Below are 25,716 nucleotides of genomic sequence, written 5' to 3' on the forward strand. Positions count from 1 at the left end.
GAAATGCGTTCAGTTTCCTCTCCTATTGTGAGCGAAGAGTCCATGACTCGCTGCAGTACAGAAGTGTACTCAGGACGCAAGCTCTGTAGACCTGGATCTTGGTATATTCCGTCAGCTTCTTATTGGACCAGACTCTCTTTGTGAGTACAGCACATTGTGGCACATGCAATACTTACTGTGCTGCCACCCCCATAGCTACACTACTGGTGGGGTCAGCCGTGGCCTTCTAGCATCCAAGCAGGTGTTGAGTGCTGTGCCCCCTTACTCAGTGACATGCCAGCCTCTGTACCTTCTATTCAGTGGATTAGAAAATGAAGAGAGGGATGGAGCAGAAGAGAAAGAGTGGAGTGGCGGGCTAGAGTGTCCCAGGCCAGAGTTGCGTAAATACCTGGCCAAAGGCACCCAGTTAATGCTCCTATTTTACAGCAAGGAACACTGAGGCAGAGAGAGAGGAGTGACTAGCACCAGGCCAACTTTATTTTAACTTGCTTTTACAAGGAACTGGGAGTCATATGTCAGCAAGGTCTTTAGCCAAAAGTCCCATTTTACGGCTGGGGGTGAGCAGTGTACTTCTTGCCTGTTGTTAAACTTTTGCAAGTCCAAAGCCCTTTCCTTTGCTGATCTACTGCAGGTGACCCATACAGATCGGCCTGTGCATTTGCTTGTGGATCAGGAGGTTCCCGGCTGGAGCTGTGGTGGGACAGGCACTGCAGGGGGCCTGCTCTCCTGGCCTTTTTGCCTCCTGGCCTCTGCTGCCCACTGCTCCTTTACCTCCTCTAGTGAAGGAAATGATGGCAAAGTTCTGAAAAGCTCTTCGTTGCCCACTCCCCTTCTCCTCCCTCCCAATTTAATATCAGCAGCTGCTGTACCAAGTTGGCCTCTGGGAGAAGAGGCAGTGAGCAGGATTAATAACTGGCCTCCACAGTGAGGCTCAGCGGCAAAAATGAGATGGGCTGTCTGGGAAATAAAGTGCATGATTGTGGCGGGGGACGGGAGGCTGGCTCCAAAGGACCCCCCAAATTCTGTATAAACCATGTCTCATTAGGAAGCTACAGGAGAGGGGCATAACAGGTCTGCCAGTTGCTTTAAGCAAACAGATTCCCGGAGAAAAAGATCACAAGACTGTCATGTTTTGGGTGCTGCATCTCAGAAGAGCAGAGCTTCAAGGTGGGCGTGCACCCTGGTACCCCCAGGTGCCACGCAGGAGGCTGCACAAAAGCCCACTGGGAGCCCTGCTCCATCCTGCCTGCATGTGGGCTGATGATAGTCATTGTGGCTCAGAGGCACTATTTTCCTGTGGTTGTTTTGTGTTTTCCAGGCTGCGGCTTAACGATTCCTATGAATAATAACAGGCCCTGGACTGATTGCTATTTGGGTGCAGTGAGACACATTTTCCCTTGCTTATGGGGATGCATTCCCTTCCCCCACATCTTGAGTCTTAAGGCAAGCTCAGTCCTCACTTGCCAGTTGCCAGCTACATGAGGAAGTTGGCCACAGTTACCCAGGGGTGAGGGGTAATACTCTTTGCAGATGTGGTCATGTTTGTCTTGGGTAATGTACTTGAGGCTTGAGAGGTGCTTTAAGTGCTCAGTGTAATTAAGAGAATGGGGGGTTATGGTATGAAAGGCTTCCTGTCCTACAGGATCCTGGTGCTATTGGGTCGAAGGAGCCCCTCCCCAATTACTCTTCTTAGGCCAGAGGTTTGTCCTGTCCCAGTCTTACAGCCCATTTCCAAATCCTCCCAGCCACTCTCCTATCCTTGGGCCTTGTCCCAGCCCATGTCCTTGGCTTCTCTCCATGGTCGTTCCTTTCTGTCCGACATCCTGATGAACTTCTGCTCCCCTCCCCCTGCCACTATGCCAAGAATTATTGTGAATTGGGCTCCGTTCAGACTCGGACCCCAGAAGCATCTCTTTCAGTGGCAGGGCTTAGGTACTGGAAGTGGAAAGCCCTGCTAAACAAGAGGACTTCTGAGTGCGTGCAGACAGCTTTCCCTTCCTTTGTGGTCCTAGAACCACTCTCTACACATCTGGGATCAGGGACATCCATTGCTTACCACAATGGAAGGTGCACCTCTTCTGGAGTATGGAGCCCCAGCATCTCTTCCCCTCCACCAGCATATCTTCAGGCTGGGGCAGCTCTTCAGTTTTGTGATGCCTGGGAGCACCTCAGGCCGCCTTCTGCTGGAATGGGGGTGACTGGCTGAACGCAGGGGCTGCTGTTTTTGGTGCCTTTTCAGCATGCTGGTCCTCGTGACTTCCTCTTGCAACCTGTTGCTTCAGGAGCTAAGTGGGGAGCTGCACGTCACCAGGCATTAACAGCGGCTGTGGCGGCAGCTTTTGAAATCGCTGAATGCTGACATACAAGCCCACAACCAACTTCCAGGGAACTGCAGAGCCGCTCCTTTGTAAATGGCAACTGGGACATCATCACAAAGCGATTCAGAACGGTCCGCTTGCAGGCGTTGTGTTGTGTGCAGAAATCTCCCATTCAATCCTTGCCATTTGCAGCACAGTCTTGGCATTCCCTTTACGTCTTCGGGACGGCACCGGATTTATTTGTGTAATCTCGGATGCGCCCCCTTGCTGGGGACCGGGTGGATCTTTCAAAACAACCCAATTCATAACTCACTCGAAAATGCTGGGTTTGGGTGGCAGGTTTACAAAACTGATGGCAGCCAGACGAATAACTCTCCATATTTTAATTTGTTATCGAACGCACCTGCCTGCCGGTTCTGCAACACTCCCCTGGCAGCCAGAGGGGTTCAGATTTTCCTCCACGAGGAATGTGTGACAATATCCAAAGAGCAATGCTGGAGGAGGACAAAATGGGTCTGTCTGGCCCAGTGTGCGTTTCCCACACTACTTTTATGACGCCCTTGGGAAAGGCAGGCAGGCAACGCTCAAGGACTGGTACGCAGAGGCAGAATGCCTGAGAACGTGGAGGTTCTGCAAAAAGGCAGGAGGCTAATTTTTCCTCTTCCTCCCTTGCATGCAGAACTTGGTTGTAGCCTCTTTCCCTAACCACAACCAACAGCTGGACACTAGAGCAGGCCAGAACATGCCAGCAAAAAAGAGTCTCTTCCTGGTGCAGCCTGCCTCCACCTCTCCTTCATTCCAAACTGGGTTTTACATTTTTCAACAAATAGCAACAATAATTTCACCCTCCACAACACACTTGCGAAGTGAGCACCCAGAGAGGGTCTGGGGCCTCCGTCAATACTGAGTGTATGACGGCCACACCAAGCTTTTGGGTTCCTCAGAGCCTCTGATCCCTCTCCCCCACTCCTGTGCCACTGACAGGCTCTGGGCAGAAGGTGCTGGGGAAGAAGGCTCTATAAATATCCTTGCTGAGCCAGCTGGCCAGACCTAATCCCTGGCTAGAAGTGCTGACTCCCCCTAAACCTTCCCAAAACTGGGTTGCCACCACGATTGCGGGCCTCTGCTGGGAAGAGATGGAGAGGCAAGGGAAGAAGTGTGGGCCTCCTCCCGCCTGGCTAGTGAGGGGTGTTGGGGCAGCTACTGCCACCCAACGCACAGGTGTGCAGGTGCTGTGAGGAAACAGCTCAAGGGGCACACGTGTGCGCATGCGGTTTGAGGACAACAAGGGAGCTGGATTCCCAAGAAAGGCAGAGCAGGCCAAGTGTACTGCTGTGGCACGCATGTGAAATGTCACGTGTGCATTACTGCACATGCCCGCAGAGCCCGCCTTCTCCCAGATGCTGCAGCACAAGCTCCTCACCTTACCCTCAAAGCTGTCCGTGGCGAGGCCCTCGCCCTCCTACCCTGCTAGGCTCCTGCCTAAGACCTTTGCCCCTCCCTTCCCCACTTCCCTCCCTGAACACCCCTGGGACGCCCCTCACTCACAGACCCTCCAGTCTTTGCTAGAGGCTGATGGCGCAGAGATCTTTCAGCCAGCAGCTACTGCAGTCCCTGCACCAGCTTCAAACCAGACTGGGTGCCGCCAAAAGGCACAGGGGAGGAGGTGGGGAGGGGGGACGGGATGATGCCGACCGAATGTGGCTCTCCCGAGTGATGGTTTAAGAGGAAGCGGCTCCCTCGCCGACACACAGGGGCAAAACCACGGGCTGCCAGTGCGTTGCGAGGGCCTTGCCGGCAAACAGATGGCTCGAGCGAGCGAGCCAAGTCACACGAGGCGGCGAGAGACACACCCCCGACCAGCAGCCCGTCCAATTGGAGGGGAAGCGCTTGCCGAGCCCATATATGGCGCTAAATCAGCGGAGGACGGGGGTCCAGCCAAGAGGGGCGTGGGGAGCGGTGCGCGCAGCGTCCTCCCCTTCGGGCGCGGCTGCGGAGCCGCTGTGGTCAGAGCGGGGGGGCCGCGCTTCGCCTCCAAGAGCCCGAGGGGCTGCCGAGCCCGCTCCTGCGCCCACGGGGCTCCCCGGGGCGGAGGGGGAGGCCCCCTCTCGCTGCCCGCCCCCTCGAGGCTGCGAGCCGGCCGGGGAGGTGGGGCGGCGCCCGAGCATCCCGCCTCCTTCCCCGCCCGCCCGCTCGCCCGCCGGCCGGCCAGCTCCGCGCTGTTCTCGCGGGCGGCGGCAGCAGCGCCCGAGCCCGGCCGGGCCCCCTTCCGCGCCGGCGACGCCTCGGGGCTCGCCCACCGCCCCTCCGGCGCTGCCCACCGTGGGCGGGGCGCCCCGCCCGCTTCCTGCGCGCTCCGCCCGGCTTCTCCGGAGAGGCGGCCATTCCTGGCGCGGCGGGAGGAGCGGCCAGGTCTGCGGCGGGGACCCTCCCGGAGTCCGCGGGCACCTGCGGCGAGCGCCTGGCGCCGGGCCGGGCTGCGGACGGAGGCGCTGCCGGGGAAGGCGCGGCCTGCGGCGGGGCAGCCCCGGGCGGGCCGGGCGGGCCGGCCGGCGACCCGTGTGCGAGGAGCTCCGGCGGTGGCGCCGCCCCGCCCCGACCCCCGCGCGGCGGACATGCAGCCCGCCCGCCGCCCGCGGGCCCCGCTCTCCCCCGGCGCGGCGCCTCCCTGCGCCCGGCGGCGGCGGGGCCGCGGCACGGCTGGGGGGCTGCCCTGGGCGCCGCGGGGCAGTGACGCCGCCCGCTGACGGTCCTCGGAGCTGCGGAGCCAGGTGGGTGTGCGGGGTCCGGAGGGAGCCGGGTGGGGACGGGGCGCCGTCCGTGCCGCGCTGGGGGACCGCCATCGCCCCCGACAACCGCAGCGGCGGCGGCGGAGGCTCCACCGCTGAGCAGGTCTCTGGGCGTGTGCAGAGCGTCTTTCTCTTGTCAGGACCCCCGTTTTGAAGCCCTGCGCTCGGCTCCGGTGTGGAGATCCTCGGAGCATGTGCAGAAGGCCTCTCCCTGCCCTTCTTGGTAGCCACAGCCCTGGCGGGGAAGGGATCCTCGCTTGAGCAGTCTCCCCCCCCTTATGGGCCCGCTTTGGGAGGTTCTCCCCCCTCTTCTTCCATGGGGTGGGGGAGCCGAGAGGACACCCCGGAAAGACCGGTGGGCGGCGACTGACACCACAGATCAGCCCACCAGGAGCTCTCCAACCAGGGCATGGCTGTGCCACATCCCTTGTGTGAGCTCCACCAGGAGCTTCTTCTGAGGACGAAGGTGCCCAGTGAATCCCCCATCAGTGGGGGGGGGCTATTAACGAGGAGCTTGTGATCTCCCTCCCTCTCCCCCTCCCCAGCCCTTTGGGCGAGGACATCGTTCTCCGGTGGATTCATCTTCATAGCTGGCCCTGCCTCACCCAGCGGTGGCCTCTTCCTTCAGCTTGCTGTTTCCTTCACTGAAGCCAGCAGGTCCTCCTAGCTGGCAGGTGGTGGGCAGGTGGGCGGCTGATGCTTCTCCTGATGCGAGAGGTTTTGCTACCCCAGCACCTGAAAGACATGATCTGAGAAGCCCCCTCCCCAAGAATGCTCACCACTACACCAGAGAATGTGGGGTGCACCTCTCAGATTGCAAATGGCCTCTCCTGCACCCCTAAAGACACGATCGCCCCCTTGCAGGGTTGCTAGGAGAGTGGACACCACTGGCCTGATGTTGCAGACCCTCCAGCATCTTAAAATGAGTTCACTGCTCACCTTCCTCCCAGGGTATTAGTCATGGCCTGACAACACTCCCAGCTGACTAGCCTCTGTTACCTGGATTCAGTCTAATAGTTTCTCAAATAGGATCCCTGCTCAGCTCTGCCTAGTACCTACTCCCCCCCCATTATCTCTTCCTCCCCCCAAAAGGAAACCCTTCCAAGCAGGGAAGGGATCCAAGATGGAATTAAGCGGTCTTGATTGCAGAGGGATAGAGAAGGAACATCTGTGAGGGGAAAGGAGAAGGTGCTCTGAGTCCTTCTCCCACCAGGAGGCAAGTGGGTGGGAGGGTGCAGCAATCCATGTGTTGGAATGGATATTTGGGGGGAGGCAGAGGGAGGATTCTTATCTCTTTCTTCCAGGATCTCCTTTTAAAAAAAAAAATTGGCTAGAATTCCCAAGGTCCACCAACAGGAACTGGGGGTGGAGCCAAATGCAGAATGATCATTCCAGGGGCAGAGCCAACAACCTCCTGCCCACCAGGGCCCACACACTGTGGAAACCAGCACATGCAAGCACAGATGTAGCCCTGAGTAGCCCTGGAGCAGAACTTGGCCTGCAGCCTGGACACAGCCTGGCCTGCAGAGCTCCCCAAAGCCTTGGCCAATGGCAGCCAATACAAATGCCCCCATTTTACATGTGAGGAACACCGAGGCGGAGAGGGAAACCGTTGGCACAAGATCGACCTTGGCAAAGAAGGCTTTTTGTGCCTGCAGTGTTACTAATGGGAAGCAGAAAGCCTGACTGATCTACTGCAAACGATTCAGAAATCTATCTGTGGATCCTGGTAGCTCCTTCTGTCCACCTGTGCATTAGATGTTGGATGAGATACATTGGAAAATACATTCAGGCAGCCTTGACTTGTACCCAAAGGCTTGGCACTTGTAGGGGAGTGTGTGGGAGCATCTAGACCCACGCAGATGGTCACAGAGGCTGCTAGGGAGGAGAGGGTCCTTCTGCTGGTACTGTGTACAAGGCTGTAGCCTTGCCACGCAGTGAGAACAATGTGAATGTTTTCATACAATTGCAGACCCCTTAACCCAAACATAGTCACTGCAGGAGCGGTAAAGAAGCCTTCCTATACAGGGGGAGGCTTTCAAATGCTTTTCCCCCTACGGATTACCCCTCTCTGCTTTTGTTTCTTGTCCTTCTTTTGCCTGCCAAAGTATTCTTAATACTGTAACAAACAAACAAGCTCAATGCCTTGCTGTACGAATATATTATGGAAATTATATCAGTCAGTGCCTGTTTGCATAAATTGGTTTGAACACAGAATCTGGACTTTGCTGGAGCAAAGGAGTTTAGGCTTGTTGCAGATGTGATGTGTGGTGTGTGCCTTACAGGTCAGGAATTCCTCTGGTTGTCCTCCACAGGGCTTTGAAGAAGCTCTCTGTTTCCTCACTGGCCAAGACCCCCAGCTCAGGCCTCTACAGTGGGATTTTTGCCCCCATGTGCTTCACTTTACGCTTGTTACCGCTGAGCCACATTTTCCGTTTGCTTGCCCATTCAAGCCATTGGCAGAGATCCTTCTGGAGCATTTAACAACCTGCTTTGATGGTTTCTGCCCCCAAATCATTTGGTGGCATCTGCAAACCTGGCTGCCTCGCTGTTCACCCCAAACTCCAGATTGTTTATGAACAAGCTGAGAAGCACCAGTTCCCAGGCAGGTCCTTGGGATCCCCTTTCGACTTCCCTCTGCTTCTCTGCCCATTTATTCCTCCTCTGTTGCCGGTTTTCTAACTCAGGGGTGCCCAAACCCCAGTCCTGGGGCCACTTGCGGCCCTCGTGGCCTCTCAATGCGGCCCTCAGGGAGCCTCCAGTCTCCAATGAGCTTCTGGCCCTCCAGAGTTTTGTTGGATGCCACACTGGCCCAACACAACCGCTGTCAGTGTGAGGGCGACTGTTTGACCTCTTGCATGAGCTGTGGGATGAGGGCTCCCTCCACTGCTTGCTGTTTCACATCTGTGATGCAGTAGCAGAAGCAAAGGAAAGGCCAGCCTTGCTTTGTGCAAGGCCTTTTATAGGCCTTGAGCTATTGCAAGACCTTCATTCATTCATATAAGTTCATCTTTAATATATTCATTTATGTAAACTTACGTAAATTTATTCAAATTTTAAATGTAAATTAATTATTTTCTTCCCCGGCCCCCAACACAGTGTCAGAGAGATGTGGCCCTCCTGCCAAAAACTTTGGACACCCCTGCTCTAACTGGTTGCCAGCCCATATATGGATCTGCCTTTGGATCACTCAAGAACCTTTGGTGAGAGGCTTTGACAAAAGCCTGTGATCAAGCATGCAGTTTCAACTGGATCACCTCTTTCCACCTGCCTGTGGACACTCCCCAAGAACTCCAGAACACCGGTCAGGCAGGACCGGCCTTACAAAAGTCAGCAGGGCTCATTCTTCTACATGCTTTCTGGAATTAAACTTTCCACTGGTGTACCTAGAACAGATGTTAAGCTGACCAGTCTGTAATGTTCTGGATGTCCCCCATCCCTTTTGAAATCTCGGTTGCGTTGGCCGCCTTCCAGTCCTCTGGCACAGAGGCTGGTTTACAGGTCATGTTTTTGTCAGAAGTTCAGCAATTCGTTTCAAGACTTCTTGGGTGGGTGTTTGAGTCTCTTAAGTCAGTGGTGTGACTGTGCTTGAGAACTCCATCTTGTTGCTTCCATTTGACTCCAGACTCCCTTCCTGAGCAGGCAGGCACACCTTGTCTAGTGAAGACAGGTGCAAAGGATCCATCCAGCTTCTCTGCCAACTCACTCTCCTTCACCCTTCCTTTGTCTCCCTGGCAGGTATAATGATCCAGCTCTCTCCCTGGCGGTTATTTGGCAACCTGGGCCAGTGTCCTCCTCCCCTCTCATTTTTGGTTTGAGCCATCAGAACAAGGAGTGTGCAGCTCACAGTGATGGATGCCTCTGGAATCTGAAATGAATGCCTGCGGGTGGGGGGGTGGGCCTTCAGAAGGGCCAGGTATCTGGATAGCAACGTGAGGAGTTTGCATTCTGGGAAGCAGAGTGCTTGAATTGGAGGAGGAGGGAGAGTCGAGTCAGAGGGTCATACTGGCTCTTTTCAGAGTTGCCCACTAGGCCTTTGCTGGGTTCAGGGATGGCTGAGGTGTTGGCTGGCCCGGCCCCTTTCCCTGCCCTGTGTCCTCTTGACTTAAGGCAGCTGTGGATCTTGGCATTTCCGTTCAGGTCTGTCCTCCCTGCAAGGTGTCTTTATACTCTGTGCAACTGTCCTGAACTGCCACTTTGTGCCTCTGTTCTTGCCGGTGAAGCCAAGAGATTCTGCAGTGGTGGCTGATCGCAGCTGCTTCTGAGTTCAAGAAAACCCAACCTTCCACCTGCAAGTTTCTAGTCCTCAAAAAAGAAAGTCTTGGTGTTATGATAGGAGTAACCCGCCCTGCCCCCTTGGACCAATTTCAAATACATGGTGCATTCCCCAGTTCCAGCTAAGATTCCTCAAACCTAGTTTAAGATCTCCAGATTTCCTTCCTCAGGCGATGTTTGGTAATTATCCCAGAGTCCAAATCTCAACATCTTTTTGAAAATGTGGCTGTAATTAATCCCATTCCTGTGGTTGTTAATTCCGTCATTAAAACTAAAAGGAATGAGGACGTCTGCATGCGTGGGGGAAGCGAGGCCGCTTGACAAAAGCAGAGCTGTCTTGCGCTTGAACTTGTCCTGAACTTTTTGGGCCCACAGATTCCCATGCCGTCAGCAAAAGCAAAATGGCTCCTAATTACACTCTTCATTTATTAATTAGCTGGTGAAGGCTGGAGGTAGCGTGCCATCCACCCCCAGATTTAATTCCCTACCTCATTGCTCTTAATTGTAACAAACTATGTGGAAAAGAAACACCACAGTCATTTTCCTGGCTGGGGTGGCCTCACTCCCCTCTTTGGACACTCAAGCAAGACCAGCCTTTTAACCGTGGAGTGTCTGGACTGGATTCAGTGTGTGACCGAGACACTGCTGTATGGGCTTGCTGGTGCACCTATCTCCTCTGTCACAAACCCCAGCGCAACATCTTTATGGTCTTGATGCTGGTCTACATTACAGGGCTGTTGTAAAGGTGGCTGAGATATGAAGCACTTTGAAGACGTAAGAAAAATGCTTTTAAGAAATACTAAACTGGACCACAATTTTTAAACAGTAGGTCAGTTAAGTGCAACTAGAGCTGATTAATCTGCTGTGCCCAGAGAAGACCATATTCATGAATGGTGCTCAACTCTTTGGGAAGCATTTTGTTTCTTGTATGTACTTGAATGGGGAATAGCAAGAGAGAATTTTGTTAAGGCATCTATGCGGGATTTGGTAACATAAGCCAATATTAAGGCTTTGCGCAAATGTTTGGTGAGATACCAAAGTATTTTGATATGAATCTGCTGCAGATTCTTTCGTGGGCTGTTATTGGCCCTCATATTCTGGGGTGCAGTTCTGTTGCCAGAACGATGGGATGGAGGGTTTGTGCTGCACTGATCTGAAGCCCTGCACCCACTTGGGATTGAAATCTAAGCAAGGAGATGCATAGCGATTGCTGGGTGTTCCTTCCTGGCAGCCCTTGGCCTTTCCCCCAACGGCCTGGCCTGCTCCCAGCATTTCCCACGCACCTCCTGGGCTGGTGCTCCTCACTAAACATGTCGCATCCGATTGCAGGGGCGACTAGAGCCATGCACAGGCTGGCAAATGTGTCTCAGCAAACGCTGCTTGAGTCAAAGCTGAAGCCTGGGGAGAGACAGGCACGCTTGGCAGTCGAGAGAGATGCAGGCAGCCCATCGCTGACCAGGAGGCCCTGACCCTGGACAGATACTGGATGGTGTGTACTTTGTGGTGAGGCAGCATATGGCTGCAGACACTTTGGGAACACTCTTTGGCTGTTGGGTGGAGAGTTTGGCATCCTGGGAATATCCCCCCCCCCATTTTTTCTTTTTGCAAATCAGGCTTGTAGTCCCTAAGTTTGTGGAAACAGTGACTGGGCCTGTCTGATGAAGATGGCTCAGAGCAGGCAGTGGGGATGGGAGAGAAGTGGGAACACCAGAGAAGGGGTCTGGCTCCTTGCTCCCCTTAAAAAAAAGCAGAGGAATTTATGCCAAAAGGTGGCTATTTAAGAACTGGATCTAGGCAGCATCCCCTTGCCCACTTTCCTGGGAGTAACCCTCACTGAACCCACTGGGGCCGACGGACTGTGCTGTGCTTACATGGAATTTGGCTGGCCGCAGAACCCCTGGACAGTTTTCTGAGTGTGGAGGTGAGACCCCCAGCGGCTGTGGTGCCCTCTGAGGTCAGTGGCTGTGTGTGGCTGCCCAGGTCTGCCTGCCTTCTTGGGGCATGTGTATCTGTGCACACCATCATTGGTGTGGCTGGCAAGTGCTGCCGGCCTTGGCGCACAAGTGGGGCTGTGTCATGTTGTTTTGTTCCAAGACCTCACATGCTCCCTGCGCTCGCTTTGTTTGGGTGGTTTTGCGCTGTCAGTGATGAGGGAGATGCTGACAGCGGTGGGGAAAGCAGAGCTGAAGGAAGAGGGGAGGGGGCATTTTGGGAGCAGAGCGCAAGCAGGGTGGGGGAGCCTGGGACTCCACTGTGGCCCAGGGAAAAGAGGGAGGGAGGGAGGGGGCAGGCCGGCTACTGCTCGGCAAATAGACTTCAGTCCTCCCCCCACGCCTTCCCCCCTTGGCCTTCCCCCCTGCCTCTAATAAAATCCAAGAAGTGCCCTTGGATTGCAGAAGTGGTGAGTACCGTCCATCACTCCAGTGAGAGCAGGTCATCGTTTGTGCAGAGCTGTGTCTGGCGCTGGTCCCTTGTCGCGTTGGCTTCTCTGCCCTCTTTCTCCAGCCTACACCCAACCCAGGCAGGCTGTAGTTGCTGGGAGCTCTGCCTCCTGGGAAGTCACCTCCCTTGCGAGTCCCTTGTTTTGCCTTGCAGGTGGGCGTGAATGATGCCATCTTAAAGGATGGGCTAGTCTCCACCCCAGAAGTTGCTCTTCATCAGGGTTCAAAGCCCTCCCCCTGCTCCCCAGAAGTGAAATTTTAGGTGGCAGTGTGCATGTCTGGGGACATGTGAGTGATGCATCTTGTCTTGATGAGTGCACATGAGTGCCAGTGCGCATGCATGAACACTAAGGCACCCTGCAGTGCCAGCCGGCCATTTCACAGGCAGCTGCCATCGGGGTATGTGTTGAAGTGTTGCTCACCTAACGTAGGACCGTCTCTTTCTTCTTCTGTATTGTCAGCCAGAAGCACTGGTGCCTCCTTGGCTTTGAAACCAGTGGAGGGCAAGAGGATTGCAGAGCAGAGGAATGTGGCACACAGCCTGGCAGAGAAGAGTCTCAGGCCATTTGTAATGTCCAAGGCATTATGCCAGCTCAGCCCTGTTTTCATCTGCAAAATGGCAGAGGACTCATCTCTACATTGAAATTGTGGGATCTTCCTGTTCAGCTTATGCTCACGTGCCCCTCTTATGTCTTCCTTCTCTCACAAAGGAGCCGTGTGTGTGTGTGTGTGTGTGTGTGTGTGTGTGTGTGTGAGAGAGAACATGAGACATCCATTCCACCAAGGCCAGTGCTTCAGTCAAAATAAGGACCCTACTTCCCAGTGCCACTGCATGCCTTTGACAAAAAATTCAGGAGATCTGGTGATGGACCTCCTGCTGCATCCTGTGTCAGCAGTAGGTTTACTGGATTCCTGAGCTGCCATACACGAGGTGGGTCTCTGCCCCAAGGAACTTGCAATCAAAAGCTTGGGGAGAGAACAGAGGGAAGGGATCAGGCGAGGTAGGAGTTAACAAGGGATGACTATGGGGGAATGCACTGAGATGTCTGCTGCAGTTGGGGTGGAGCAAATAAGTTTCAGGGCACTCCTGTATGTGCTTACTCAGAAGTAAGTTCCACTGTGTTCCTCTCACTCAGGTAGGGGTGGATGAGATGCAGCCCCTAGATGAGTTTCTTAAATTCAATATTTGATATTTGGCTATTTAGGCTTAATTAAGTTGATAATGGATGTTTACTGCATGCTGCATGTGCTATTTGTTCATTCTGTGTTTGAGCATGAAATATTCATCTCGGCCAATGCGCGCTGGCACACCATGTTTGTTATTCAGCACTGCGTGGGGGTTGTGACGATTCTGTGGCTTTAAATCGGTCCATTCCCTGATGGTTCAAGGCCTGCTGGATTGTGTGGTTGGAACTGTCCCTGTGCCACAAACCTGACTTTGTGCAAAAGCACTGAGGCACATATTGCACCAGCAAGAAGGAAAGCACTTACATGCAGCCAAAGACAGCACCGGCTTGCAAGTGCAGCGCGCACACTGGGCCGGGCTCTTCCCCTCTCAGTCTGGCCCTTGCTCAGTCATGGACAGCCCCCCTGCCCCCGCTGAAATTAAAGCTCTAGTTGTTTGTGCTGGCCAGTGCAGCTTGTGACAGTCAGTTACATTTATCGTGAAGGGGCAAATGAGGCATCATATGGAGCGAAGGACATGGAGATCTGCAGAAAAAAAACTCTGCCAACTGACTCCCCAAACCAGATAAAGCTGGCCCAAGAAATGCACTGGAGTTGAATGCTTGCTGGTTACAGCCATTGAAACTTGTGGAGCTCTTGGCTGTCAGAGCTCTGGCTTCAGGGTTCCAAGGGGAGGGGCCGAGCCGTATCCTGGTATGAAGCACAGGCAGCCTGGGTCGGGCAGCGCCTTGTGGGGAGACCTGTGGGCACCCCAGAATATGGTCTGGAGCTCTTGAGAGGGGGGCATTTATGTGAATAGCAAACTGATATCTGTGATACTCAAAGGTTGTATTTTTCCACCTTTTGAATTTTTTTATTGTAGAAAAAATATTATTAAAAATACCCAAACCCTTTAGATGAGGCGAGACAAAGCAAGTATCCCAGCTAAATGCACATCTTGAATGAAAAGACGAGAGAAGCTGGAAATCCAATTTGTGACTCGGAAAAGTGTAGGCTTTGTTTGTTTTTTCTCAAGGCAACGAAAGAGGGGCATGGGAGAGATTTTTCAAATGATAAATGATTCAGAGGAAATGGATATATATTTCCCTGCCTGCCCTTTTTCATGGCACTTGCATTCCGGGCCGTCCAATGAAGCTGATTAGCAGGAGGGCTCAGAACAGAGAAAAGGAAGCAGCTCTTCTTGTGGTTCATCGAGAATGTGCGGAATTCCATTAGGAGAAGAGATGCTGTCAGCCTCCAGCTGAAATATCAGACAGATTCATGGAAGACAAGAGGTCTTGTAAAGGCTCTTAGTCGGGAGAGTTGAGTTGAATGGAACCGACATGTTCTCATCTGCCTTTGAATGCCGGGTGCTGGGAAAAGAAATAGGTTGGGCTGTTGCCTTTCTGCCCCACTTGTGGACCTCCCTTATGCTGGGGATGGAGAGAGTGGCTAGAGGGCTGTTCTTTTCCTTCTTGCACAAGAACCAGAATCAGGGGACGTTGACTGAAACTGAGTGGCAGGAGAGTTAGAACAGAGAAAAGAAATGACAGGTTTTATCTCAATGCGATGAGAAGGCCCTTTCAATTAAAGGGAAAAAGTCATTTAACAATAGCCTCGTTGATGCAAGAGAGGGCAGCCAGCTGACAATCCATCAATCATTCTCTCTCCAGGCAGTTAGAACAGCTTCACTCCAAGGCAAGCGACCCCTCCCTACCCCCTGAGCACATGAAAGAATGCTAAATGGTAGTGATTATCACCTCCTCCATTCTTTCCCCTCTGGGGTTTGCAGTATCGGAGTGAAGCCTTTCTAAGCACTTGGAGAGACTGATTGTCCACTTGATGCATTACGAAGGCCAGCAAGGCTGTTTTTAAATCACCGAGCAAAGGGACATTGTTTTTTAAAAGGGCAATTTGCTTTAATGCAATTTTTGCCATCCACGTGAGTCCTGGGAACCAAACCCTCGCAAATACCAAGACTCAGTTATCCAGCATGTAATTAGTCTGTGGAACTCCTTGCCACAGGACGTGGTGATGGCAGCTGGCCTAGATGCCTTCAAAAGGGAATTGGACAGATTGATGGAGGAAAAGTCCATGATGGATTGCAAGCCATGGTGGGTATATGCAATCTTCTGGTTTTAGAAGTAGGTAACCTATAAAAGGCCAGGTACTAGAGAGTGGCAACGGGATGCAGATTGTCTTGTGTGTCCCCTGAGGCATCTGGAGGGCCACTGTGAGATGCAGGAAGCTGGACTGGATGGGCTTTTGGCCTGAGCCAGCAGGGTTCTTCTCATGTCCTAATGTTCCTGGGTTTTTATGTTCCTCATCTGGTTGGCCAGTGAGGGAAGTGTGGCACTGGTCTGGACAGGCTTGTTCAGTGTGACCCGGTGAGGTCAGTTCTTAAGTTCTGCATTTAGTCTTGGTTGCCAACTGCTCTGGCAATGGTCTCGCCTAACGTCCTGGTCTCTGCTTTTCCCGCAGTGCTCCCCTGTGAAGCTGCCATGGAGCGCCTGCTGCTGTGTGTCCTGGTGCTCTGCAGCCTGGCCCGAGCCCAGGTGTGCCCCAAGCGTTGCATGTGCCAGAACCTGTCCCCGTCGCTGGCCATCCTCTGCACCAAGACGGGCCTCCTCTTTGTGCCCACGGTCATTGACCGGCGCACAGTGGAGCTGCGCCTGACCGATAACTTCATCACCGTCATCCGTCGGAAGGACTTCTCCAACATGACGAGCCTCGTGCACCTCACTCTCTCGCGCAACACCATCAGCCAGATCCTGCCCTACGCCTTTGCTGACCTGCGTGGCCTGCGGGCCCTGCATCTCGACAACAACCGGCTCCTCTCCATTAGTGGCGACCAGCTCAAGGGGCTTCCCAACCTGCGCCACCTCATCCTCAGCAACAACCAGCTGCAGGACATCTCCCCGGTGGCGTTCGATGACTTTGCTGGCACTCTGGAGGACCTGGACCTCTCCTACAACAACCTGGTGCAGGTCCCCTGGGAGACAATCCGGCGCCTCAACAACGTCAACTCCCTCAACCTGGACCACAACTTGATTGACTATGTCCCTGAGGGGGTCTTCACTAACCTCCTCAAGCTGGCCCGCCTGGACATGACCTCCAACAAGCTGAAGAAGATCCCCCCAGACCCGCTCTTCCTCCGCATCCCTGTCTACGCAAAGTCCAAAGGCTCCCCGCTCTCCTCCCTGGTCCTTAGTTTTGGGGGGAACCCACTGCACTGCAATTGTGAGCTTTTGTGGCTGCGGAGGCTCACCAGGGAGGACGACTTGGAGACCTGTGCCTCCCCGCCAGACCTCCTGGGGAAATACTTCTGGACAATCCCTGAGGAGGAGTTCATTTGCGAGCCTCCCGTCATCACCCGCCACACGGGGCGGCTGATGGTGACGGAGGGAGAGGGGGCCATCCTGCGCTGCCGTGGGGTGGGTGACCCGGAGCCCTCCATCCACTGGGTGTCCCCAGAGGGCAAAGTAGTGGCCAACACTTCACGGACCGTCTCGTATGACAACGGCACCCTGGAGGTCCTCATTGCTACAGTCCAGGACACAGGGGCCTTCACTTGCATTGCCTCCAATGCTGCCGGAGATGCCACCACCTCCATTGAGCTGGTGGTCAACCCTTTGCCTCATCTCTCCAATGGCACTGCCTCGAAGGTCCACGAGGCCGCCGGGCCTTCTGACATCCTTACCTCAGCCAAGGCGACGCTGCCTGCCGGTGCCAACGACACAGGGGTCTCTCAAGATAAGGGGGTGGTGGCATCAGAGGTGGCGTCCTCCTCAGTGCTGCTCCGCTGGTACCCTCAGTGGCACGTGCCTGGCATTCGGATGTACCAGATCCAGTACAACAGCTCCTCTGATGACACCTTGGTATACAGGTGAGTTGCTCCAGGCTCACGGATGGGAGGAGCCTCGCGGGGGTTTGGCCTAGTGGCTGCAAGCAGGTGCTGGAGGGACAGTCAACAGCTTTTACGGTGGTTGTGCTCAGATCTGGGATTGGAATGACAAATATTTCTTCTTTTTCCTTCTACTTTACGCTTTTTAAATTGAAATACAAGCGGCCCCAAAAAACGTTAACTTCTAAATCAGTGCAATGGAACTGCATTGAACGTTCTACGTTTTTTCACTGAGAAACCGCTACCAACAGCAGGTAGTATCATCACAGCTGCATTGGGTGTTAGATGCCGGACAAGGGAGGCCTGGAAGCACGATCTGCCCCTGCTGGAGGTTAGCTCCCAGGAAAGGCACAAAGGCAGGGCTTCAGGCGAGAGTTGGCAGCCGCTGCCAGTCTCAGGACCTGCTGTGGGCTCGAGGGCCCCCCATCCTGGGTCCCCCCACCACCACTCCACAGGCAAACAGCTCCCTCTTTCCCCTTCATGGTGTGATTTTCTCCTTGAGCTTGCCTGGCTCCCACAAATGAGGCTTGTCTACCCACAATGCCTTGGACAACTGGGCTCCGGGCTTTTTGAAGTCGGATCAGATTGAAAGTTGCCGATTTAGCTACTGAAGTTCTCCTCTCTGGAGACTGAGGGGGAATAATTTATCAGCTGCCTGAGTGGAGGAATCGTGCTGTGATCAGTGGAATCTTGTGGAGAGGGGCTTGGGGGTCCTTTTCATCTCAGGCACCTCCTCGTATTTTCCTGCGTTATCCTTGCCGGGGGACGATGAGAGGTGTGTGTGTGTTTGTGGGGAGCTGGGAAAATGGACGTTTGGCAGCCATCCATCAAACACCCAGAGATAGGAAGACCCAGTGGCATAGCCAGAGGGCGTGCAAAGCAGTGAGTCTTGCAGGGAGCCTCCCCCTCAGCTTTGGAGCCATTCCAGGCACTAGAGCAAAATGGAGGTGAACACCTGGCTCTGAAGGGGAGGGGGAGGGACTGCTTGCATGCTGTGGTGAGACTCCCTGCAAAACTTACTGCTTTGCACCCCTTCTAGCTATGCCACTGGGAAGACCTGCAAACAGGGCTGGGCCTATGCTGTAGGAGCATAGAACAATTGGCAGAATTTGACCTTGGGTGTAGAATTTGGTTCGAAGAATCTCAAAAAGATCAAGTTTCTAGTTCTTGTGGCTACAAATGTGAGCTTGAACCTAAGAGTTCAGATGCTGTGGAAGCATTGCTAAGTTGTGGTCAGGGAGCCGGGGGTGGGGGGCTTCCATGCTCTTCCTTAACTCCTCCCCACTTGAGAAGCAGAATTAATGCTGCAAAACACTGAGAAACAAACAAACAAAAAACCTGTGCAGGAAGAAATGCAGAAGGAAGGGGTGGTGGCAGTGGAGAGACACCAGAAGTGGCGAGGAGGACGGCCAAGGGCTGCTTGTGGCTGGGCTTCACTGCTGCCGCAGAGGCAAGTTGTGCAGTGCGCGTTGGGCCACTGAGTGCGCGGCCCTCAGGGGCCGAGGAGATCTGGGCCTCGGTGGCCAGATTGGGCTGAGCTGTTCTCCTCCTCCCAGCCCTTTCCTGTGTGCCCCGCTGGGAGCTGCTCGGTGGCGCTCCTTCTTTGTGAAGACGCAGAGAGGCTGTTTGGGACGAGTCCCCGGGGTAGCCCCCGCATCCTGGCAGCTGGCCCAGAACTAGCCTGCTTGCCTGGCCGGAAAGAAACTGCTAATGTCAAGTGACCTACTTAACGATGTGGAACTTGAGCGCAGCCATTTTGTGCGCGCGCCTGAGTGTGTGTGTGTCTGTGTGGCAGGCACATGAATGCAAACTCAAGGTGATGCTGCACTGGGGCAGCTGGCAGGCTGACAGCGCACGCCAAGGAAGCACTTTCAATCCAGCATGGGGTGAAACTGGATTAAGCACGCTGATTGGTCCATAGCTGGTGTAAGATTCCTTGGAATGTTGTCGGGGAAGGGTCCTAGAATCCCTCCCAGTCTGAGACGCCTGCTTCATGCTGGTGCCCTTGAGCAGTGGCTCGGCTGCTTTGTGCTGCTGTGCTGGCCCCGAAGTGTGTATCCTCCAGCTTTCTCTGGTGAAGAGAGAGGCACCCTCACAGCACCCTTCCGCCACTTCCAAAGTGAAGAGGGAGACCAGCTGGACAGTCCAAACACAGCTCAGTAGTTGCAGTGTGTGAGAAGGCAGGTGGGACTCCAAATAGCCTGCACTTGTAGGCGCATGAACTCTAGAGCAGTGGTCTTCAACCTTTTCCTGTTATAACCCCAACAAACAAACGAGACCAGTGGCCTTCCTGGGATCCGATCTGCTCACCCTGCCCCCATTGTCATTGAGGTTGCATGAGTGATCCAGATGTGGGGGAGACTCTGGCTCAGTGGAAGAGCATTTGGTTGCCTTGCAGAGTGCCAGTTCCACCTCCTAGCAGCTTCCTCAGGTAGTGACAGGAAAGGATCTGGGGAGACGATGCCAGTCAGAAAACAGGGACTGTCTCTGTTCCACAAGGATGACTGGATCACAGATGGGGATGGAGCCTGGGGGACGGTCACGGAGGGGGGTGGCTGCCTCAGCTGGCTGGGTGCTTTGAGCCAGCCCTGGGCCCTGGGAGGGCAAGCAGCGGCCAGCAGGCCTCACTCTTTCCCTCTCCTGTCCTGCCAGGATGATCCCCTCGTCCAGCAAGTCCTTCCTGGTCAAGGATCTGGCTGCCGGGCGGGACTACCACTTGTGTGTCCTGGCGGTCTACGACGATGGGGTGACAGCACTCACAGCCACGCGGAGCCTGGGCTGCGTCCAGTTCAGCACCCCACAAGATGCCCCTCAGTGCCACTCGCTCCACACCCAGTTCCTGGGGGGCACCATGATCATCATCATCGGGGGCATCATCGTGGCCTCTGTGCTGGTCTTCATCATCATCCTCATGATCCGCTACAAGGTCTACAGCGGCCAAGATGAGCACAAGAAAGCCAAAGTCAGTAACGTTTACTCTCAGACCAACGGGAGCCAGGCGTCCGCCGCCACTGCCGGTGCTCTGTCCTGCTCGGCCTCCAGGCCCGAGGGGTGGGGTATGGACAGCTCCATGGCAGCCAGGGTGAGGAGGGACTGCAGCCTCCTGGCACTGAGCAAGGACTGTGAGAAAGGGGCGCGGAGCCACCCGCCGGACGTGGGGGCTGAGGAAGGGCCGTCTTCCCGGAGGAGGGGCTGGTCACGGACTAATGTGGACCTCCACAGCAACTGTGCTGGGCCAGGGATGGAGGCCTCCAAGACAGAAGAGCAAGGTCAGTGTGTGGGAGCGGGCCCCAGCATTTGCAAGGGAGTGGCCTTTCCAACTAGAAATGGACAAGGGGAATGTCCATGTGTAGTGATTACTAGCGATCCATTCTTAACTACAGCATGAGTCAAGGCATCTCATGCAGGCCAAGATTTGGCCCTGGCTACCCAGCCTCTGCTTCTTTTGTTTAAACAGTCCAAGAAACAAAGAGCTGGAGAGAGCGAAATGGAAGCAGGGCGAGTGGCCTGTGTGTGTCTTCACCCACTCATCTCTCTCCTCCTCCGTTTCTCATCCCTTGGATGATTCAGGCAGGGTAAGGGAAATATCTCTGCTGGCAGAACATTTACCTAGTACTGGATTTCTCCATGCGCCCCAACGATACCCTCAGTGTTTGATGTCTGCCATGCAACATCCTCGGTATTGGACAGGGTTTCACGGCTGGCCTGCAACTGCATGTCTTATTTGATGGCTGATACGGCTTTGGTATCTGACCGTTGACGTCACATGAGGTTGCATATTTTACACCTGCCAAAGTAAAAACAATTAGGAGATGCCCACATGTCTAAACGGCGATGTTTGGAATGCGCACGTGCAAAATTTCAGGCAATGACTTTGGATTTGGGGCGGGCAGACACTTCCAGAATTTCTGAATGTTCATCCTCATGAGGCCTAGGAAGGGCCTCATCCTTGTTTTGCCCTTTGTCTGGGGCCGAGAGCCTGTGGGGGGGGGGTGGTGGAGAAGAGGATTGTTCTCCCTGCTGAGCTGACATTTGAGAAGCAATGGGTGGCTGCTGGGGGGGGGGGGCAGAAAAGTGAGTGTTGGAGATGCTGCTGTGATTAAGGTTGGAGCTGATCGAAATGATTGCAGCCTGGAGCCAGGGAGGGAAAGGACAGGATATGCCTGTGGCCAGCTTGTGCAGAGGGAGGAGTAAGGGGAAGACCGGGGGGGGGGGGGGGAGAGAGAGAGAGAGAGAGAGAGAGAGAGACCTGGTCAGGAGGAAAGAGGCAGAGGGCCACAGATTTGCACCTGCAGAAAATCTCCACAGGTTTGCACCTGCAGAAAGTTAGAGGAACGGAAATGTCCTTCAAAGGAAGCCCCCCCCAACAGCTCCTCCACCTTCCTCCACTTCCTAATAGCCCCCCCTTCCCTATCTTGGTTTCTGTGCAGATCCCCAGCTGATGCCACCTGCTGGCGAGAGGAAGAACAGCAGTGAGTGGACAGATGTCAAGATCTGAGCTCCACTGGACACCCCAGCCCATGGGAGCAAGGCATGACTACCTGGAACCTCCAGGTGGGGAGCTGCAGGAGGTTGTGTTCCAGTTATCGATGGGGGGGGGGCACCTTTGTGCACAGCCCTTGTGCTGCAGTTTCATCCGGAAATTCAGCAGGAGGGATCTTTCTGTGCCACAGGACTGAGCTGCTCCTGCACCTATTTGCAAGGGGCAACCATTGCTTGCTGGGACATCCTCGGCTCCGTGTTTGCCTTGTAGAGACACCTTTGCACAGATTGTCCCTGAAGGTTCTTAGATTAAAGTTCAGGGTTGTGCAGCCTTCCTAGGGGTCTCTTGGAGCAAAATCACTGCTGAAGATGTTTCTACGCTCCAGCACACACGCAGGTTAACGCAAGCATGTGAGCATGAAGGCAGCTTGCAGAGTACCTCATCACTTTTTGCACAACACACCTCAGGTGCCAAACTGCATTTTCAACTGTTGACATTGTACTGTAGGACAGGTTCAAGGGCAGTGTGAGATACGGAGGGCATGTTTGATCTCTGGACCAGAAAAAAGCATTACCTGCTTTAATGCCTGCATCTCAGGCTAGTGTTCAAGGTACCCCCTCCCTCATGGCTGTGGTAGCGGCCTACGTATTGGGATGCTGTTACAGGGTCAGGGACTGGAGGGAGGTGTGGCAATTCTGCCCCAAGGAGGGATTTGGATGTGTTGGAGCTGGCGCATGCCTAAGAGAGACCCTCAGGAAAGCAAACCCCCAACCCTGGCCAGTTGTGTGCAGGAGAAGGGAAGTCGTGGAGGCTGACTGGCCTAGTAGTGAGGCTGGCAGTCCATGCCTGCGTGGCATGGTGCCTGACTGTTCTAACAATGGCCAGATAAAACTGGCCAGTTAGGCTAGTGCTGACCTCTAATAAAGATGGATCCTCTGGGCACGCGCTGAGAGCATTTCCTATACTAGTGAAGAACTGTTGCCATTTTGTGCCCTGGAATGAGAGGCCTGGTCCACCAGGCGACATAAGAGGGGGATTAAAAGAGGGTCCCTCTCCTACCCTTTCCTTCTCTTTGCAGATTGGTGCATTTGTTGGGACCTGCAGCAAACCCCTCCTGGGCGTCCCTTCCACCTCTGAACCTCTCAGGAGCCAAACCTGCCTGTTTGCCTGTGCCGGATCAGGTCCACCTGGGAGGGCTGGGCTGGGGCTGCCAGGAGGGGCCACGCCAAGAGGTGGGGAGGTGAGTCGGAGTCCCATTTTGGAGACGTGACGTGTATGTGCGACACTGCAGTGAACTACCAAATAACAAAAACCTGGGTGTGAAAGACACGCAAAGATGTTCGGTTCTGCAACTGGAAGTCGGGAAGCCTTATCAGTCCACTGCAGTTCACTGCAGTCCACTGCTGGGAGAGTCCAGTGATCTCCCAGGAGAGCTAACATCTGTGCGCGCTCCCACACAACTCGCCCACTCCGTGTTATGTTTTAGTTGTGTCACAATGTGTTCCTTTTTTGATGTTTTGTATACAGATGGAAATGTTTGGTGGTTGTCTTTGTCTTTTGCCTTTTTAAAAAAGAAAAAAGTTATGCGTTTTAATGAAAATGGACAGATAATTCCAATAGCATCCTCCCCAGTTAAATCAACCAGATATCTGGGCGGGGAGGAAAGAGCCTTGCGACCCTTGTGGAGGTGGTCAGAGATGGGCTCCACTTTGCATCTAAAGGCTGATCACCCAGAAGCTGTGGGAAAAGCTCAGCATGTTTGCAGGCAGTGTACAGCCATTCCGACCTCCTGCAATGGGGACTGCTAAAGATCACCCCACTGCAACCGCTGCATGCCTGATCTCAGCAAGGCTTCCTCCTTAGTGGTTCTGACCCAGATTCTGGCTGCAATGCAGCCCCAGCGACCCTCCAGAATTCTGCCTCTTCTTGAACTTCAGAGCTGGGAGGAATCTCAAGGCCTCTGTTTCTCTTTCCTTTCAGGTTGACCCTGCGCCTTCCTCCACTCTCCCATCAGATGGTGCTGCTGATCACAGGGGGAGGGGTGGGCAGGCACCCCCCACCTTTCCTTTGTGCACTGGGCATGGGGCCTGAGTCTCTGCTGGAGTCGCATCCACTGTCCACCGTTTCTACTGGACTCACTTCTGGGCCCCTCTTTTCTACGTTGCTCTGTCTGTTTTTCTAAAACCAGGTCTGCAGTTTTCTAATAAACAGAGTTGGAAACCTGACTGGACGGGGCCAAGAGCCTGACTGGCAACGGTTGTGCGTCTGAGTGTGAGTGAATGTCCGTAGGGCACCAATGAAGCCCATCAAGCATCCCTGTCAAACACAAAGTCCCACCAGGGTGTGTTTCTGCATTTATGTGACAGGCCCCATCCTGTAGGATCAGGGATAGCGACAAAGGAAAAATCAGGACAGTAAAGGGAGATCTTAGCAGCTGGAGGTCAGTTAAATTCCCCCATCATTTCCCAACAATCAGGGTGGCCAAAAACCTCCCGGCACTTGAGTTTGAACCTCCCCCACTTATCTGATGACAGGCCAGTCTCCACCCCACCACCTCCCTGGACTGAAAATGAAGAAGGAAATTCAGGCCACTCCACTCTTCCTCTTCTGATTCATACCCCTCTCCCCAATAACTTTTCCAGTCCAGAGAGCGGAAGATCAGTGGAGGCAAGTGGACAGACAAAGATGGGTGCCCCTCTGCCAGTCTGCTGTCTGAGGTGGGCCCTTAATCAGCCTCCCTGATGGGAGACATCTACTAAAATAGAATGTTGGGAGAGTTAGGACAGACAAAAGAAAATATTTCTTTACGCAGCTTGTAATTAGTCTCTGGAACTCCTTGCTACAGGAAGTGGTGATGGCATCTGGCCTAGATACCTTTAAGGGGGAATTGGACAAATTTCTGGAGGAAAAGTTCATTATGGTTTACAAATCATGATAGGGATGGGCAAGCTAATGATTTTAGAAGTAGACTACCTTGGAATGCCAGATGCGGGCGAGGGCACCAGGATGCAGGTTGTGTGTTCCCTGGGCCGTTTGGTGGGCCGCTGTGAGATACAGGAAGCTGAACCAGATGGGCCTTTGGCCTGATCCAGCGGGGCTCTTCTTACGTTCTTATGGGCCAGCCTTGCCAACAACGGCATTCATCAGTAGTCCTGCTGGGTTCTGATGGATGGAGGAAGAGCGAGAGGCAGTGGCAGTTTCTCCTCCTTGCCCTTTACACTTCCATTGGCTTTTCTGTAGGCAGAGTCTACTTGGAAGGAGGCCAGGGAAGGGGCAACTGAAACAACCCTTCTCTATCTGGATCTGTAAACGGCTCCTGAGGCGAGGATGCTGGGGGGGGGGGGCAGAAAGATTTTCTCTCCCTCCCTCTTTACCTCAGTGAAGTTGGAGAGTGGCAGATGGATCACAAGAAGACATGGTGACGGCTGTGCGAGGGGGGTGAGACACAGTCGTGCAGGAGGTCTCTCTGGAGCCTGTTAAGGTGCAGAACACACTGCAGCTCCAGAGAACAGTGCAGGTTTTTCCTATCCAAGATGCTTCAGGGTGGGAATGCTGCTTGAGGAAGCCAACTTGGATTCTCCCTGCGCCCTCCCCCCCCAAGCTCCTTGCAACTCTGTGACTCTAAGTAATGAAATTGCCTGGATGCAAGAGAGGTTCTGGTTTGATGATGTGACAGGCAGGTGGCAGCTGTGGGTGCAAGTGGCCAGAGGAGGGATCCCCAGGGACTGCAGCTTTTCTGCAAGGTGAGCAGGCTCTGCTCAGAGATCCCATCGCTATGCAGAGCAGGAGAGGAGGGTCTGTGCTCCACTTACAGGAATCTGCCCCTCCCGTTCTGTGCCAGCAGTGGATGCGGCTCTCATTTATTGCATTTTGGAGCCCGTCCCAATGGTGGAGGGCCAGGAGCCATCAGTAGATTTGGCATCCATTAAGCAAGTTAAGGAGAAACAAAGGGAGCCCAAGAACAAATCCTGAGATCCCTGCAGCTGGCCAGAAGCTGGCAGCAATGGGAAGAACAGGCACTGGAGGCTGGTGGTGGGCTTGGAAGTGTGTGCGGGGATTTATTTTGAACGTCTGCAAAACCTGCTTGTCCACAAGGAGTGCAGAACTGGGTGGGTGGAGCCAGAGAGGGACGGCCAAGGCTTGCAACCCCCTCGTGCTCAGGTCTTCCCTCAGTCCTGCCCAGAACAACTAACAGCTACGCAAGGGGAAACTGAATGAAGCATATCGGAATCGCAACGTCACAAAACAGACCACCACCCCAAAGGGAAGAAGAGTCAAAGCCAAGTTCCTATCCAAGCAATAGAATAAATCCGTTCATTTCATTTTTGAAATCAATTCGCTA

At 54.1% G+C, this 25,716-nt stretch overlaps 1 protein-coding gene across 1 annotated transcript; it reads left to right on the forward strand.

The window, feature by feature from the left end:
• The first annotated feature begins 14,377 nt into the window (after positions 1-14,377).
• LOC136661362 (leucine-rich repeat and fibronectin type III domain-containing protein 1-like protein) lies at positions 14,378-23,563 on the forward strand. The gene is made up of 5 exons (XM_066638554.1): positions 14,378-16,873; positions 19,544-20,160; positions 21,322-21,445; positions 22,453-22,614; positions 23,355-23,563. The coding sequence occupies exons 1-3, from the start codon at positions 15,429-15,431 to the stop codon at positions 21,387-21,389; spliced, it is 2,130 nt and encodes a 709-aa protein (XP_066494651.1). The 5' UTR covers positions 14,378-15,428; the 3' UTR covers positions 21,390-21,445; positions 22,453-22,614; positions 23,355-23,563.
• The last annotated feature ends 2,153 nt before the right edge of the window (positions 23,564-25,716 follow it).

The sequence above is a fragment of the Tiliqua scincoides genome, chromosome 10 (assembly GCF_035046505.1).
Source record: "Tiliqua scincoides isolate rTilSci1 chromosome 10, rTilSci1.hap2, whole genome shotgun sequence".
In the NCBI taxonomy this organism is placed as follows: Eukaryota; Metazoa; Chordata; class Lepidosauria; order Squamata; family Scincidae; genus Tiliqua; species Tiliqua scincoides.

Bases quoted from the DNA above. Each gene is read 5' to 3' on its own strand.
- LOC136661362 (XM_066638554.1), top strand. From the start codon at position 15,429: ATGGTCTCGCCTAACGTCCTGGTCTCTGCTTTTCCCGCAGTGCTCCCC. The intron at 16,874-19,543 runs GTGAGTTGCTCC...CTGTCCTGCCAG, and splicing joins GATGACACCTTGGTATACAG to GATGATCCCCTCGTCCAGCA. The intron at 20,161-21,321 runs GTCAGTGTGTGG...GTTTCTGTGCAG, and splicing joins CTCCAAGACAGAAGAGCAAG to ATCCCCAGCTGATGCCACCT.